Source organism: Sapajus apella, unplaced genomic scaffold (assembly GCF_009761245.1).
Source record: "Sapajus apella isolate SASKATOON/1434 unplaced genomic scaffold, GSC_monkey_1.0 scaffold458, whole genome shotgun sequence".
Classification (NCBI taxonomy): domain Eukaryota; kingdom Metazoa; phylum Chordata; class Mammalia; order Primates; family Cebidae; genus Sapajus; species Sapajus apella.
In genome coordinates this window covers 8,193-24,187 of record NW_022437394.1, presented here as the reverse complement: position 1 = coordinate 24,187, position 15,995 = coordinate 8,193, and the positions used below count along the sequence as shown (strand labels likewise).

The window sequence follows — 15,995 nt, the reverse complement described above, 5'->3', positions numbered from 1 at the left end:
GGGGCCTAGTGCGGCGGCGCGGACTCCGCGTACCCTCTGACCTGTTGGCAGCAGGCGGAGGGGGAGCCGGGCGCCGCCATATTGGCTGTTGTCCTGTGCGGGGAGCGGCGGCGGCGGCGGCGGCGCGGCGAGTGGGGCGAGGGAGCGGCGCGAGCGGCAGCATGACTCGGAGGCGGAGCAGGCCGAGCGGCGGCGCGGGCAGGCGCGAGCGGGCTCGGGCCGCGGGGCCGCAGAAGCCCCAGGCGCCCGAGCCTCCGCCGCCGCCGAGTCTGGAGGCGGGAGCGGGTGCAGGCCCCCCGGAGGCGCCGGCGGAGCCCGACCGCGACGGCCCCACAGAGGACGACGAACCCAGCGTGGTGCCCGGCCCGCAGGTAGGAGCGAGCGAGGCGACTTCGGCGGCTCGGGCGCTTTCACCTCTCCGGAGCGGGAGCGGGAGTGGGGCGGGGTTGGGGATGGGCCGTCCTGCCGCGGCTGGGGCAGCAGCCTTCCCCCGGGTCCGGCGCCGAGGCTGTCTCCTCAGGGGCGGGAATGGAGCCTGGACCCCTGTCCAAAGCCGAGGCTCGGTCCGCGCTCCTGCGGCTAGGCTGAAGCTGCTCCCCCTCCCCGCCGCCTCCGGGCCGGAGCGGAGACTAACGTTCTGGCCGTGCACCCGCGCTGGGACCAGGCTGTGGTCCCGAGGCCGCAGCTCCACTCTCGGCCGCCACCTCCCCCTGGGCCCCCTGCTCCCTCAGCCGCAGGCCACTCGGGGGGCTGGGGCTGGAAGGCTGCACCTCTTCCCTCTCCCCCGGGGCGGCCCCACTCCGTCCCCCTGTGCTGCCTGCAGCCGCGGCCCCCTCAGCAGCTGTCTCTTGGCGCCTCCTCGCCATGCCCAGCAGAGCAGTTGGAGCAGACGCCGGGCTGCCCGGAAGACTTTTCGGTGGGGCTTCCGCACTGAGGTGGAAACCCAGCAGAACCTGCCGTTTCTCCCCTTCCCGGCCCCGCAAGGCGGCCCGCCCGACCCCCACATCCCGGGTTTGGAGAATCCTGCTGAGCGTGTGCAGTGGGAGGATTCTCCAAAGCTTCCAGCTTGCCACCTGGAAGAAGGTCACTTTCCTTTGAGCAAAGGCGATAATGGGAGGTACCCTGCCGGCGTTCACTAAGAGGCGGGGGTGACAGGGGCTGTGGTTGCTCGGGGAGGGTTGTGGCACTCGGGGCTGGGTGGCTGTCCCTAAGCTTGCTCTGACAAAAGAGTTTTGAGTTGGTCTTTTGGCTGAGCCTGCCCAGGAAGGCGGGCTCCTGCAGGAGTCTTGGAGGGTCGGATGCGGCGCCGGATGAGGATGAGGCGTGGCGGAAGATGCGTTTGGCTCTGCAGACACTGCATCGGGCAGCAGGGGACTCTGGGAGGCTGGTGCAGCCAGAAGGCATGGCTCTTGACAGCCTTCTAGTAGAATCTCTGGAATTGTGCATGTAAGTGGGATTGCCGTTTGGGGTACCTTCCCGCAAAGCCTCCCCTGACCTCCCCAGTTGCGTCAGGTGCCCCCTCTGTGCCCACAGCCCTCTGTGCCTCCCTCTGGTATCGCTCCCCTTTCTGTGATGAAACGTTCTGTTGATATGTCTGTTACCTGCCCTGGACTGTGAACTCCACAGGGGTACAGGCTATGCCATCTGTCTCTGATCCTCCACGCCTCGTCCAGGACCTTGCTAACACAGAACAGAAATAACTAGGTGAATGAGAGAGAAAATGAATCAGTCCAGAACCTGTGCTTATTGTAACCCAGTTTTCATGATGATTTCCTTTGTGTCTCAGATCACAATAAGGTTTTTAATTCATGAAAATATCACCACTTATTGAGTGTCAGAAGCTCCACCTTCACCCCCATCCCCATCTCCTATCTTAGGCTGACACTGGTTCCATAGGAGACTCCCCACATTGTAACCCGGACCCCTACTGGGTCTAGCTTCCAACCCTGAGGCCCCTTCCCCCACCAGCCTACCCTGGGCCCTTCTGGGAGTGCCGTTGTCCTAAAAGGAGGAGTTGTCTTCTCTTCTTCCCATTCAGCAGACCATAGAATACTTGAGGGTCTCTGCCACATAGAGATGCTAAAAAGCTTGGATGATGGCTCAACAATTCAGGTTTTATTGAGGACACAACGTTGCCAAGGGCTCGAAGCTTCATTGATTTCTTTGAAATCTAGGTTCCTACCATATTCTTATCTACTCCACTGCTTGACCTGCTTCATTCATTTGTGCTGGGCACTTAACATAGCTTACTTCTAATCTTCCCACTTCCCCTGTATTTCTCCTCAGCTTTTAGCACAAATGATGAATTAACTATTAATGTGATTATTTGTTTTTATTTGTGAACTCTGCGAGTTCAGGTGCCATGTCAGTCACCGTTGTACCCCTGTGCCTGGTGGTTAACAAATGTTGATCAACAAACTGGAGGATATAAATATTATTACCCCATTTTTCAGATGAAGAAACAGAAACTCAGAGCAACTAAACATTTGCCCAAATGACTCCAACTATAGGTGTCAGACAAAAGAAAAGAAAAGGATTCCTATGTACTTTAGGGGATTTTTAACAAGGCTTTTTTTTAACTACAGCCACAAAGAAGGGAAACAAATTGGTAAATTCGATTCTGATTATGTCCCACTTTTACTGGGGGTGGGGTCTGGAAGCAGGCTTTTGCGCCATGATGCAAAGCCCCTAGTATAAGATTAGTGTTCAGTGGGAGCCAGAGTTCCTCACCAAAGACATTGTTCTGCCTATAGGAATGTCTTTGGTGAGGAACTCTGGCTCCCCCTGCCACTCATAATCCTGTCTTACGTATACAGAGTGGCTGAGGAAGGTGAAACTCAGTGTCGTATACCAAACTGAATCCAAAGGTGACAGATAATACCACTTCCAGTCCACAGGCTTGTTAGGCTCACACATTGTTTTGTTTCTGTTTTTGTTTTCATTTGAGCCAATATTTTACAGATCAAAAGGTTTCCTACACATATTTGGGGCTCTTTTTTAAACTAAAAATACGGTGATGCTGGGCCCACTTTTCCACAAGGCGCTAATCAGTAATCTCTGAGTAGCATTTGGCCCCTTTAGATAGCATATGCTCCTTAGGCCTCTTCTGGTTCTCTCCAGGCCCTTTCACTCATTGGCATGACCTGTATACATTTAAAGCAAGACCTTGAGCTTAACTGGGATCCCAAATGGCTTAACTTTCAATTTTTTCAGGCCACTAAACCACATTGATCTGTTCCCTAACAATCCAAATCCTTGTTTACATCACAAGAATACTGAAACAGTTACCACCTTATTAGCAAAGGAAAAACAGCAACAACTACAACAAAAAACAACTGAAAAAGCAATTGAAGGAGGCAGTGGGGTATATAGTGTTTAGAGACTTGGATTGAATTCCCAGCTCAGCCTCCTAGCTTTGTGACTCTGGGCACATTGCTTCTCTTTGACTCCATCAAGAACTTCACGGGAGACCTTGGTGGCTCACACCTGTAATCCCAGCACTTTGGGAGACTGAGACAGGAGAATCCCTTGAAGCCAGAAGTTTGAGACCAGCCTTGGTGACATAGTGAGATCTCTGGCTCTATAAAAAAATAAAATCAAAACTTAACTGGGCATGGATGCACACCTGTAGTCTCAGCTACTTGGGATGCTGAGGCGGGAGGATTGCTTGAACCCAGGAGTTCACATTACCCAGGACTTCAAGGAACATGCCACTGCACCCCAGCCTGGGGGACAGAGTGAAACCCTATCTCCTTCTTTAAAAAAAAAAAAAAAATAGCTGGGCGCGGTGGCTCATGCCTGTAATCCAAGCACTTTGGAGGCCAAGGTGGGCGGATCACCTGAGGTCGGGAGTTCAAGACCAGCCTGACCAACATGGTGAAACCCCATCTTAAAAAAAAAAAGAAAATAAAAATAATAGGCTGGGCGAGTGGCTCAACGCCTGTAATCCCAGCACTTTGGGAGGCGGGGCAGGTGGATCACCTGAGGTTGGAAATTAGAGACCAGCCTGACCCACATGGAAAAACCCCGTCTCTACTGAAAATACAAAATTAGCCAACGTGGTAATGCAGGCCTGTAATCCCAGCTACTTGGGAGGCTGAGGCAGGAGAATCGCTTGAACTTGGGAGGCAGAGGTTGTTATGAGACAAGATCTAGCCATTACATTCCAGCCTGGGCAACAAGAGAGAAGCTTCGTCTCAAAAATAAAAATAAAAATATAATAATACTTCACAAGAGAAGCAACCTGTGTAGCAGCTAGTACATAGATAGGCACCTCACCTAAGAGTTAGAGGTGGCAGGAGCTGTGCCAGGTGGCCATACAAAGCCTGAGTGTTCTGACCTACTAGCTCTGCTCCTGTCTGTCTTTTCTCTTAGACCACTCAGTGTGTAATCCAGGTAAACACTCAGTAAGTCCCCAGGAGACTTGCTAGGATGTAAACCAGCAGTTGGTGAGGAGAGGTGAGCTCATCCTACCCTTCGCCACCTTTTGTTCCTCTCCACATCATTCTCTGGGACTTTGCCCGGTCTAGTTTAAAGGGACTCTAGAGATCCAATTCTCCCACTGCTCCCTCAAGAAATTGGAGCAAATGATCAGTCAGTATCTTTAATAAAACCATCTCATTATGTTTAATTCACTCAGCAGTTACCAAAACAACTTCTGTGTCAGGACCTTTATTTGGGGTGAACAGATGGATAAGAACTGTCTTTGGGGACCTCCCCCTTAGAATCACTGCCTGCCCAGTCTGTACCTCTTCTATTGCCAGAGGGAGGAAATGATACTGAGTGGATCTCTGCCACCTCTGGTTCTTTGCAAGCCAGTAGAGACTTGCTGTGTAAAAATGTCAAAAGACCTTTGAAAATGAAGACTTGGGGTTTTATTTTATTTTTTAAATTTAGAGATAGAGTCTTGCTGTGTTGCCCAAGCTGCCCTCAAACTCCTGGACTCAAGTGGTACTTCTCCTTCAGCCTCCCAAATAGCTGGGACTACATGTGCATGCCACTGCACCCAACTGAGTTTTAAATTTTTAATTTCTAATATCAGATAGATGACCCTAACACCTTTACTTACCTCATCTGGAATTTTTTAGAGCAGGGTCTATATTTTAATTCATTTGGGGGGTCATGTATTGTGTGTGGTCCTTACTTACTGAATACATGGCTGTTAAACTAAATTATAATAATAAGTAAGGATTCTACCGTTTTGTTCTTATCTGCCCCCCCACAACTGGGCCAGGGTGGCAGTTATTCATTCATTTAGGCCAGCCATTCGCATGCTGTGATGCCCAGTCTTACTCTCACATGGCATTTATTGTGCAAATACTAACCGCTCCCAGCTCTGCCAGGCCTGGGCTAGCTGCACTTGCAGAAGTGAATCAGACATAGTCCCTTACCACAAGGGGCTCATAGTCTAGAGAATATGTGTATAGTAACTGCAGTAATGCTAGAAGGAGGTAGAGCATCGGCTCCCTCTGAATAAAGGTTCAAATCCTGGACCCTATTTAAGTAGCCTTTGGAAGTGTTTCAGCCTCTTGGTTTGTTTTTTCATGTATAAAATGACAATCCAGTCTTACAAGGTTAATGTTAGGGTCTAACAAGTGCTGTATGGTTAACACAAGTTGTAGCTACGAGTATTGTAGATATTTGGTGTTGGGGCTACCCAAGACATACCCTGGAGGAAGATGGGTCAGAGAATGCTTCTCAGAGCTGAGTCTTCAAGGTTGTATAGAAGTTCTCCAGAGGACAAGGTGGGAGAAAGGAGTCTAAATGAAGGAAGGAACTTATACAAAGACCCAGGGCAAGCACCACTGATTTGGAGAATGGGGAGAGATCAGGCTGAAGGGGCTAGCAGCGTTCTTGAAAACCACGCCAAGAGGTTTGGGCCTTATCCTGTAGGTGGTTAGGAGTCAGTGAAAGGTTTTAAGCAGGAAAGAGAACATGGTGTGCTTCAGTACCTTCTCTGATAGCGTGTGAGGAAGTAATTCTCAGTGGGAGAGACAGTTGTGATTGCTTGATTCCACCTCTCCCTTGCTCCAGCCTAATAATCATCAGATCCCCTGTGCTTTGCTGGACCCTAGCCCAGACTTACAGAATCAGTCTCCAGGTCTGGATCCCAGGTATCTATTGTTGAATTGTCCCAAGTGACTCTAATATTTGGCTGGGTCTGAGAGCTGCTGAATTGAGAGTGTCGGGGATCTTTGAGGAGACCTAGGGACAACAGGCTTCCCAGAGAGAAGCTTTCCCATAAGCAAGAATAGAAACAACCTTAGTTTAAAACAGAATAAAAAACCCTCCCCCAGTTCTGATCTATTAATGATATTCGCCAGCTGCCAATCTTCCATTGTGTATTCAAACACTAACCTGTGCCTGCTCTGTGCTATAGCCTTTGCTGAATGACTGCAATATAGTGACTTGTGGGACACAGGCTCTGCCCTTGAAAAGCTCACAGTATTGTGGAGAGGACAGATCTTACCCACTAGGATATATATGATCAGCTCTATTCTAGAGATATGTTTTTAAACAAAAAAGTGTTAGGGTATCCCAGAGCAAAGCCAAGTTCATTCTTCCTATGGACTTAAGAGGATGTAACACCCAAATCAGCCTAAAAAAAAAAAAAAAAAAAAAAGAGGAGAAAGAGGCAGAAGAAACAGGATATGTGAAGGTGTGACTACTTTATGTATTTGGTCCTTCTTGGCAGGATGTGCAGAAGCAGAGAAGGACTGAGGAGAGGCATGCTACATCTTGGGAAGGGCCCTGTGTTTGTGCCTTTGGTTCTGTGCCTATGTACCTGCCTTCATCCTTCAAACTCTGGGTGGCTCTGAGCGCAGTAGCTGCATGGTTGTGCAGCCTGTGGGTCAACATGATGCTGTCCATCTCCCCTTCATTCCCCAAAGCCCATTAGCTCTCTTTATTTCCCCCTCCATTCTTAGCATGCTTAGCACAAGTGGGAGCTATAAGTAGATGTATCTACTCTGAAAAGTGATGTGGGGAAGCAAAGGCAGAAAGAAGGGGCTGGTAGAACTGCAAACATGGAAGGTTTCATTAGGAAGTTATAGTCAGAAAACATGGAGCTGGGGGTTCAAAGAGGCCTTGAAGTCACTTGTCTGGGTTCTCTGTCCTTTGCTTCAAGAAATAAATTTGGTTTGGGCAAGTCTCACTTAGTTTCCCTGTCATTTCTTCCAGGGCAGAAGAGGAAAGAAACTAACGGGTATTGAGCACCTACTTTGTGCCAGGCCCAGGCCAGGTACTTTACATAATTTATTTCCTTCTTTCCTCACAACTCTGTAAAATGTAGTTTTATTCTCATTTCACAAATGAGGAAATTGAGGCTCAAAGAAATTGAGTAATATTCCAGATCATATGGAAAATGACAACTGGGATTTGAACTCAACTGTGTGTCTCATCCCCAAAGTTCATGCTCTTCTCCCCTCCATGAGTAACCTGTGCTGGGGTTAGAGTAGCAGAGTGGCAATTTGACCTGAAGATTCTGGTAAATCAGCGGCTTGGGCCCTCCTTGTGGCTGATTGCACCCAGGAGGCAGTTCAGTGGATGAGCCAGCCTTGTGGGGATATTAAAGCTGAGAAAGTTTTAGGTTTAAGGTCACTAGGGTCAGAGAGACTCACTCCCAACTGAGCTTGTAGAACCAGAAAGGATTCTCCACTGACACAGTGTGAAACAGCTGTTCTACCTCCTGGAAGGGCCTGAGCCCACAGCCTGCATGGAATTTTGGATAAAAGCTCCTGGGCACTGAGGTGGGGTTGTGTCAGCTCTCTTAGCTCTTGTTAGCGTTAGAATGGTCTGAGATTCTTCTTACTGATTGCCCTCTCATCAGTGGCTCAGAGTGACTCATAGCATGTTGGGAGAGGGACTGGTTTGGCAATGTTTTAAATTCTGCCTTTGTATTGAACAGCTGAGACATGAGCCATATAGGCTTTAAGCATTCATTTATTTATTCAGTGAATGCCTGCAATGTGCCAGGCCCAAGCCAAGCCTAGGTTGCTGGGCATATTTAAATGACCAAGGTCTATACCCTGCCCCCAGAAAGCTCACATTCTATCAGGGATTTAGGGACAGACAGAATACATCTATGGCACAGTTCAATGATGCTATACTAAATAGAATCAATTCTGCTTAGCTTGACCAGCAAAAGCTTCATTGACTTTTAACCAGAATCTTAGGGAATGAGTAGGAATTTACAAGGAGTAGATGTTTCCCAGCACTTAGTGCAATTGGCAGGAGGTAGGGGCTCTGAGAATGTTGAATGAGGGAATGAATGGATGAATGGAAGAGTAAGCGAAGATAACTATGCCAGTGAGTTTTTCTAGGCTGAAGATTAATTCCTCTGTTTCTGAAAGGGAATTTTAGCTGCTGCTGTTGTCCTCTGCCTGCCTTGGTGACAGAGAGGCTCTTGGAGTTGGGTGCCTTGAGAGTAGAGTGCTCTAATGGGCCATTTCAGAATAGAATTTGGGACCTTTTGCTTGGCGGCTGGTTAGATACAGCATGTGCCTTGGGGAAATCCTGTATAAACATACAAAGACTCTGGAGATGAAAAAGAATCCATGGGGTGAATGAGGCCAGGTTTAGTGCTGGAATTTCAATCCAGCTTCAGAGTAGTCCTTGACAGCTGTTTGGTCTGGCACTGGGTTATTCCAAAATTGTGGACAGAAAGGCCAAGCTAGAAAATAGAGTCATGCCCCAAATAGCTATCTTTTTTTTCTTTTTTGAGACAGGCTGTCACTGTCACCCAGGTTGGAGTACAGTGGTGCAATCTTGGCTCACTGCAACCTCTGCCACTTGGGCTTGAGCAATCAATCCTCCAACCTCAGGAGACCCTTATGTATTCCAAAAAATTATTGAGGAACCCAAAGAGCTTTTGTTTATGTTGTCTATTGATATTTACCAAATTAAATATTAAAGCCGAGAAAGTTTAAAAATATTTTATCACTAATTCATTTAAGAGAGACAATATTAAATCTGTTGTGTTAACATAAATAACAATTTTTAATGAAAACTGTATTTTCCAAAACAAAATTAGAAGAATGGCCAGGTGTGGTGGCTCATGCCTCTGATGCTAGCACTTTGAGAGGCTGACGCAGGCGGATCACTTGAGGTCAGGAGTTTGAGACCAGCATGGCCAACGTGGTGAAACCCTGTCACCACACTCTAGCCTGGGTAACAGAGCAAGATTTCATCTCAAAAAAAAAAGAAAAAAAGAAAATTAGAAGAATGGTCTTGTTTACATTTTTGCAAATGTCTTTTCATCTGGCTTAATAGACTAAAGCTGACTTCTCATATATGCTTCTGTATTCCATCTGTTGCAATACATTGTTGTTATTGAAGTATATGAAAAAAATCCAGTCTTACACAAATATATAGGTAAAAAGGGGAGGGGTGTTTCAGTAGCCTTTCCAGATAATTTCCAATTTTGAATTTGAGCCCATTATCAGTGAAGTCTTCATACTCATTTATGTTAAAGTCTATTTGTCAATCCAGTGCTTTGAATCCATCATGCTTTGGTCATTTGGAAAATAGGCTCACTGAATTTTGTATATCTTCCAAATGTTTTCCATACCAAAAGATAACTTTTTTTTTGGAGACGGAATCTCACTCTGTTGCCAGGCTGGAGTACAGTGTCACAATCTCAGCTTACTGCAACCTCCACCTCCCGGGTTCAAGCGATTCGCCTGCCTCAACCTCCCGAGTAGCTGGGACTACAGGCGCTTGCCACCATGCCCAGCTAATTTTTGTATTTTTAGTAGAGACGGGGTTTCACCATGTTAGCCAGGATGGTCTCGATCTCTTGACCTTGTGATCCGCCCGCCTCAGCCTCCCAAAGTGCTGGGATTACAGACGTGAGCCACCACGCCTGGCCTTTTATTTATTGATTTTTTTGAGATGGAGTCTAGCTCTGTCACCCAGGCTGGAGTGCAATGGCATGATCTTGGCTCACTGCAACCTCTGCCTCCCAGGTTCAAGAGATTCTCCTGCCTCAGGCTCCTGAGTAGCTGGGATTACAGGAGCCTGCCACCACACCCAGCTAATTTTTGCATTTTTAGTAGAGACAGCGTTTCACTGTGTTGGCCAGGCTGGTCTCGAACTCCTGACCTCATGATCCGCTCACCTCAGCCTCCCAAAGTGCTGGGATTACAAGTGTGAGCCACCGCGCCCAGCCTAAAATAACATTTGTTAATATCACCACCAATTTCACCAGAAAAGTCTTTGGAAGCTGTCAAGCTTGTGATAGATAAAAGTTTCAAAATTCTAATGTTCACTTGAAAGCTTGCATTTTATATCACTGACCACAAATACTATCAGTTGTTTTTCTTGAAGTGGCAGGCTCATTTTATTCGTTGTTCATTTTTTGACTCAATGTCTGCCAACACCCAAGTCTAAATAATAAGTCATTCTTTCATTTTAAAAAATGGTGTTCCATAGTCACTTCCTCTTCTTTTGATTTTGTCTCTTTTACATAGGAAAAATTAGAATGTCCTAACTTAATCCTTCTCATGCTAAGACAGAAAAGTCTTGGGCTTGATTTGGTAAGGGAACAGATAATGGTTTTAATGGTTGCAGATGCCAGCCCCCTAGGCCCTGGAGCGGACCTAGAGCTCACTTGGCCCCTTCATTGCTCTGGGGATGTGCGTGCTACAGCATGGATCCCCTGTGAGTAATCTCACACTCTCTAGAGATTCTGGTTTTGCTTAGAGAATGAAGAAAAATTATCTTGGAGCTTTTTTCAGGAGATCCAAAATCAGTAGAACCCAAGAACTTTTCTTCCTTCATCTTTTGCCTAAGGCTAGACCTGTATCCTCAGAGGCTCTGAAATTTAAACTGAGGTGAGCAGGAATTTTACCTGCTGCCCAGTACTGCTGGATTCAAGAATCAGTTCCATCAGCCTTTGTGATGAAGAAAAATGGTTGGACTTTTCATTCATTCGATCAACATTTACTGATTATGTTCTTTGTGTATGAATACTTTACCAGTTGTTAAAAATACAGCTTGGGGCCAGGAGCTGTGGCTCACACCTGTGGTCCCAGCACTCTGGGAGTCTGAGGCGGGTGGATCACGAGGTCATCAGGAGTTCCAGAGTATCCTGGCCAACATGGTGAAACCCCATCTCTACTAAAAATACAAAAATTAGTTGGGCGCGGTGATGCATACCTGTAATCCCAGCTACTTGGGAGGCTGAAGTAGGAGAATTGCTTGAACCAGGGAGGCGTAGGTTGCAGTGAGCCGAGATCGTACCATTGCACTCCACTCTGGCGACAGAGCAAGACACTGTTTCAAAAAAAAAATACAGGTTGGGAGCAGCTGGTTGAAAGTCTGGGTTGACTGAGTCTTCAGGGCATAAGGAGTCATGAATGCCAGAATTTGGAAAATGGCAGCAGATCACAGTCAAAGGGAACTGTGAACCAAGAGCTGTTCTCTGCCAAAGCAAAAACTTGAAGGAACCAGTGGTAATACCGACTAAATGTAACATCTCTAGGGCTTGTGGTTCTCGTCACCCTTTGGCAATTAAAGTGAAGATGAAAATGGCAGAGAAAAGTTCCCAGTTCCACAAGGCATTGTACCCAAGGGCAGGCACCAGGGCCTAGAGTTAAGATATCAGCTTTAGGGGTGGCCCTCTCAAACTGCCTGGGCCTGAAGGAAGGACTCAAGTGTACCAAACTCAAAGAGGACAGTGGATAAGCTAGTCTTCAGTGTTGACTTAGAACAGAATGGCCAAGGGGCTTAGATAATAAATTGAATGCCTACTGCCTGGATCCCTTGAGCTAAGTGCTTTGTATCTCTATTGTGACTTAATCCTGTGAGCAGCTTTATGCAACATAGGTGGTATCACTCAATCCTGTGGGCAGCTTCAGTTAGAAGTTAATTAGCTTTTCAGGCCCTGTGTTTCTTCCTTTAACTAGGAAGACAACCTATCCTGTAAACTCACTTCCAGTGATGGCTAGTCTCATTTATTTTGTGTACCACTTTGGCTCTAGGGAGAGCCATGTTATTTCCATTAACTGGGGGCATCTCATTGTAATCTCTAAATAATGCAGTCTTTTACTCTAATGCAGTTGAGATTGGAACCATTCTGGAGGTCAGGTGGACAGATGGGCCTTTCTCTGTAGGACCAGTCATTTCAAGCAGTGTCTCATTGAGCTGCCTCCCAGCTGCATTGCCATGGGGACACCAAACAAATCTGAGTTTGCTACCACATGCCCAGCTGAGCCCGTGCCCCAAGCCAGGCACTGTGCTCCACTGTGAGGGATTCAGACAGGAATTAGACCTGGTACCAGCCTCTTGTAGAAAGGACAGAAGTAACAGGTAAATAAATTAAACAGAAGGCACAACGACTGTAACCAAGGTACAGTGTACTAGAAGGAGAGGTGAATTACAAGGGGACTCTGCAGGAGAAAGCCTGGAGGAGGCTGGCCTTAAATTGGGCCTTTAGTTTCAGCTACTCAGTGGTAAACATGAGAAGAAAGTGGGTTTTAAGCAAGGGATCCCCATTAGCAAAAGCATGAAATAAAAACAGGCAGAGATTATTTTGGGAATTTAGGGAATGACTTCATAGGGTAGAGATTAAGATTTCTGACAAGTCAGTTTAGCTTCATCACATAGACTCATGTTCGTGTAAAATGCAGTGACCATTTATTGTCTCCTATTGTTTGTATTGTGTTAATGATTAATACCATGTGTTAAGCAACATACGTGTGCCTAGCACTGGACTAGATGCTTTATCGTATTTATTTCTCACAGCTGACCTACAGATTAGGACTTAATCCCATTTTACAGATGAGCGAACAGAGAGGTAAGTAGAACTAGCCCAGCATCATACACCTGGTAAGTGACAGAAACCAGGATTAATGCCAAAGCCAGTGTTGTTTCCACAAGTACTTCGGCACTAAGTGCAGTCACATTCGTTACACATTTAATTTATAAGAATTGTGTATTTGCTTTTAAAAACAGAAAACACACATACATTGTATTATACATTTGAATCAATTGGTTATAACTACAAAACCATGTACAGTGATCCCTCCACATTTGTGGATTCAACCAGTTGTGGACAGAAAATATTCAGGGAAAAAAAAGGATGGTAGTGTCTATACTGAACATTTATAGACTTTTTGCCTTGTCATTATTTCCTAAACAATACAGTATAGCAGCTATTTACATAGCATTTACACTGTATTAAGTATTATAAGTAGGCTGGGTGTGGTGGCTCACTTCTGGCCAACATGGTGAAACCCCATCTCTACTAAAAATACAAAAATTAGCCAAGCATGGTGGCGAGTACCCGTAATCCCAGCTACTTAGGAGGCCTGAGGCAGGAGAATCACTTGAACCCAGGAGGCAGAGGTTGCAGTGAGCTGAGCTCAGGCTATTGCACTCCAGCCTGGGCAACAAGAGTGAAATTCCATCTCAAAAAGAAGAAAAGAAAAGTATTATATGTAATCTGGAGATTATGGGAGGGTGTGCATTGCTTATACGCAAATACAACACCATTTTATCTCAGAGGTTTGAGCATCTGCAGATTTTGGTATCTGTGGGGTGTCCTGGAAGCGATCCCCCATGGTTAATAAGGGATGACTGTATATTGTGCTTTATATAGGCCACATAAAGAATTTCAAGAATAACTATACAAGATTTTAATCTTATGTAATGACTTTTGAACCTAGCATGCAAATGAAATGAAACTTGTAGTAAAATTACACATCCTGGTGCTTGCCTTGTAGTCCTCATCATGGCAGGAAAAGGAACTCTATCTAGAGTTACTGTGGCACTTCGTAGCTATGGAGTTTCCTCTTTGCCTTAATTTCTCTGAACACCACCCTTCTTATCAGCCTTCCAATCCTGCAGTTCCCATTACACAACTGTCTTGCTCATTGAAATTTTCCCTTGGCAGAGACTTTAGGCAGTATCTTTTGTGAGTTCCACATGTAAAATTTCTGTCTCTCTGGTATTTTCTAAGTTCCTTGTACTTCCTGAAATGTTTCATCATGCTCCTGGTACCACTGTTTGGTTCCTTTCTTTTTTGAGAAACTAAGGACCCAAGTCAGTGTAATGGTAACATTACAGATTTGAGGATAACCTGATGCTAACTCATTATGAGAAAGTAACTTCATGGGAGAAAAATGATGGCATTATCTTATTGGTAGGATGAGGGTGATATTATTCCTGTAGGCCTCTACAGACACGTTACCCCGTGTTGGGTAAGTTTGGAAAGGTATGTCAGTTAACGACCATTGTGTAACAAACCACCTCTAAAACCTAGTGGTCTAAAACAATACCACCTTCTTTTTCTTTCTTTTTTACTGAGCTGGAGTCTCACTCTGTCGTCAGGCTACAGTGCAGTGGTGCATTCTCAGCTTACTGCAGCCTCCACCTCCTGGTTCAAGTGATTCTCCTACCTCAGCCTCCCAAATAGCTGGGACTACAGGCATGCACCACCACACCCAGCTTATTTTTGTATTTTTAGTAGAGATGAGGTTTCGCTATGTTGGCCAAGATGGTCTCTATCTCCTGACCTTGTGATCCACCCACCTTGGCCTCCCAAAGTGCTGAGATTACAGACGTGAACCACTGTGCCTGGCCAACAGTACCATTTTCTATCTCTCAGGAGTCTGCTTTTGTCTGGGCTCACTCATGTATCTCTGATCAGGTGGCCGATCAGCTGGGAAGACTTCGCTTTCTCAACAAGTCTCTCACATCTCACCAGCAGCTAGCCTGATCTTGCTCTCAGGCCATGGCAGAGGGTACAGGAACGAGCAAGCCCAGCCATGCATGGAAACAAGTGGAAATGTATACACACTTTTCAAGTTTATGGCTGGCAGCCTGTTTGCTAACATCCCATTGGCCCAAGAAAGTGACACAGCCAAGCTCATTGTCAAAGTGGGGGCAGATACGAAGTTGCAGGATAAGGAAGCCGTTAATTGGAGACATTAAATGCAATCAGTCTCCCAGTCAGGACCCCTCAGTGTGAAAGCAAACCTACAGATTTATATTTTTAAGTCAAGTTTGTCATAGTAGGAAAAATAAAAGTCCAAATAATGACTGTATTGGGCCTGTGCTATCGGCATACACAGGGTAGACACTTTACCTGCTATGCAGTAATGATCCTCACAACAACTCTGCAAGGTAGGTAGGAATTGGAGCCCAGAGAAGTTAAATAACTTGCTCAAGGTCACCCAGCCAATATGTGGTCAGGCAGGGATTAGAATGCATATCTGTTTGATTGCAAAGCCCAGATTGTTTTCACCATACTCACTACCTTTCAGGAGCACCAACCAGAGCCTTACCTTCCCTCTGACGCAATTTCCCATTGAGTTGATGCTTTCTAACTAGCTGTACAAAACCCTCCTCCAAAATGGTGCTGCGATCCTAAGGGAATTGTGTGATTCTTCAGAAAACCCTCACATTCTCCTAAATTGTCCATTGACTAAAAGCATTCTTTCCTTCCAGTTGGGGATTGGTCGCTGAGCTACACAAGGCAGCCCAAGAATTGTGGCCACTGCCAGTCATGTCAGAGAAGGAAGGGCCATCTTCTCTTTAACCTGTAAGATTTGGGGATGTCAGGGAATTAAGGACATTTGAGTCAATTAAACCTCCTTTGTTTATAAATTACTCAGTCTCAGGTAGTATCTTTATAGCAGTGTGAGAGAATGGCCTAATACAGCCTCTCAACAGAGAAGGCAGAATATAACTGCCATCCCATTGACTTTGGGTTTGACCACGTGACTTGCTTTGGACAATGGACTGTGGGTTCTTGTGCAAAGTGTGTAGACTTCAAATGTTTGGCTTCGCTCATGCTCCTGTGCTTTGCCATGAGAAGACTATGCCGTGGGTGGCCTTTGTTCCTGTGCCCTGGGGCCTGCAGTGAGATGCTGAAGCTGACCAACTATGCTTGGAATATGGTAGATACCCAATAACTATTTGTTGAATAGATAGGAATGGTAAGAAAATAATAAGACCCACACACATATACTCTCCAGCCATGTTAACAATTT

The 15,995-nt window shown here is 46.2% G+C and overlaps 1 protein-coding gene across 2 annotated transcripts; it reads left to right on the top strand.

Annotated features, from left to right (window-relative positions):
- Nucleotides 1–382: 382 nt before the first annotated feature.
- On the top strand, nucleotides 383–15,730 carry LOC116545965. Of its 2 annotated transcripts, none has more exons than XM_032272364.1 (2): nucleotides 383–1,446; nucleotides 15,451–15,730. In XM_032272364.1, the coding sequence occupies exon 1, from the start codon at nucleotides 453–455 to the stop codon at nucleotides 1,137–1,139; it is 687 nt and encodes a 228-aa protein (XP_032128255.1). In that variant the 5' UTR covers nucleotides 383–452; the 3' UTR covers nucleotides 1,140–1,446; nucleotides 15,451–15,730. The 2 variants fall into 2 exon arrangements, with proteins under 2 accessions (XP_032128255.1, XP_032128254.1); XM_032272363.1 differs by lacking the exon at nucleotides 15,451–15,730 and adding an exon at nucleotides 7,180–9,093.
- Nucleotides 15,731–15,995: the final 265 nt, after the last annotated feature.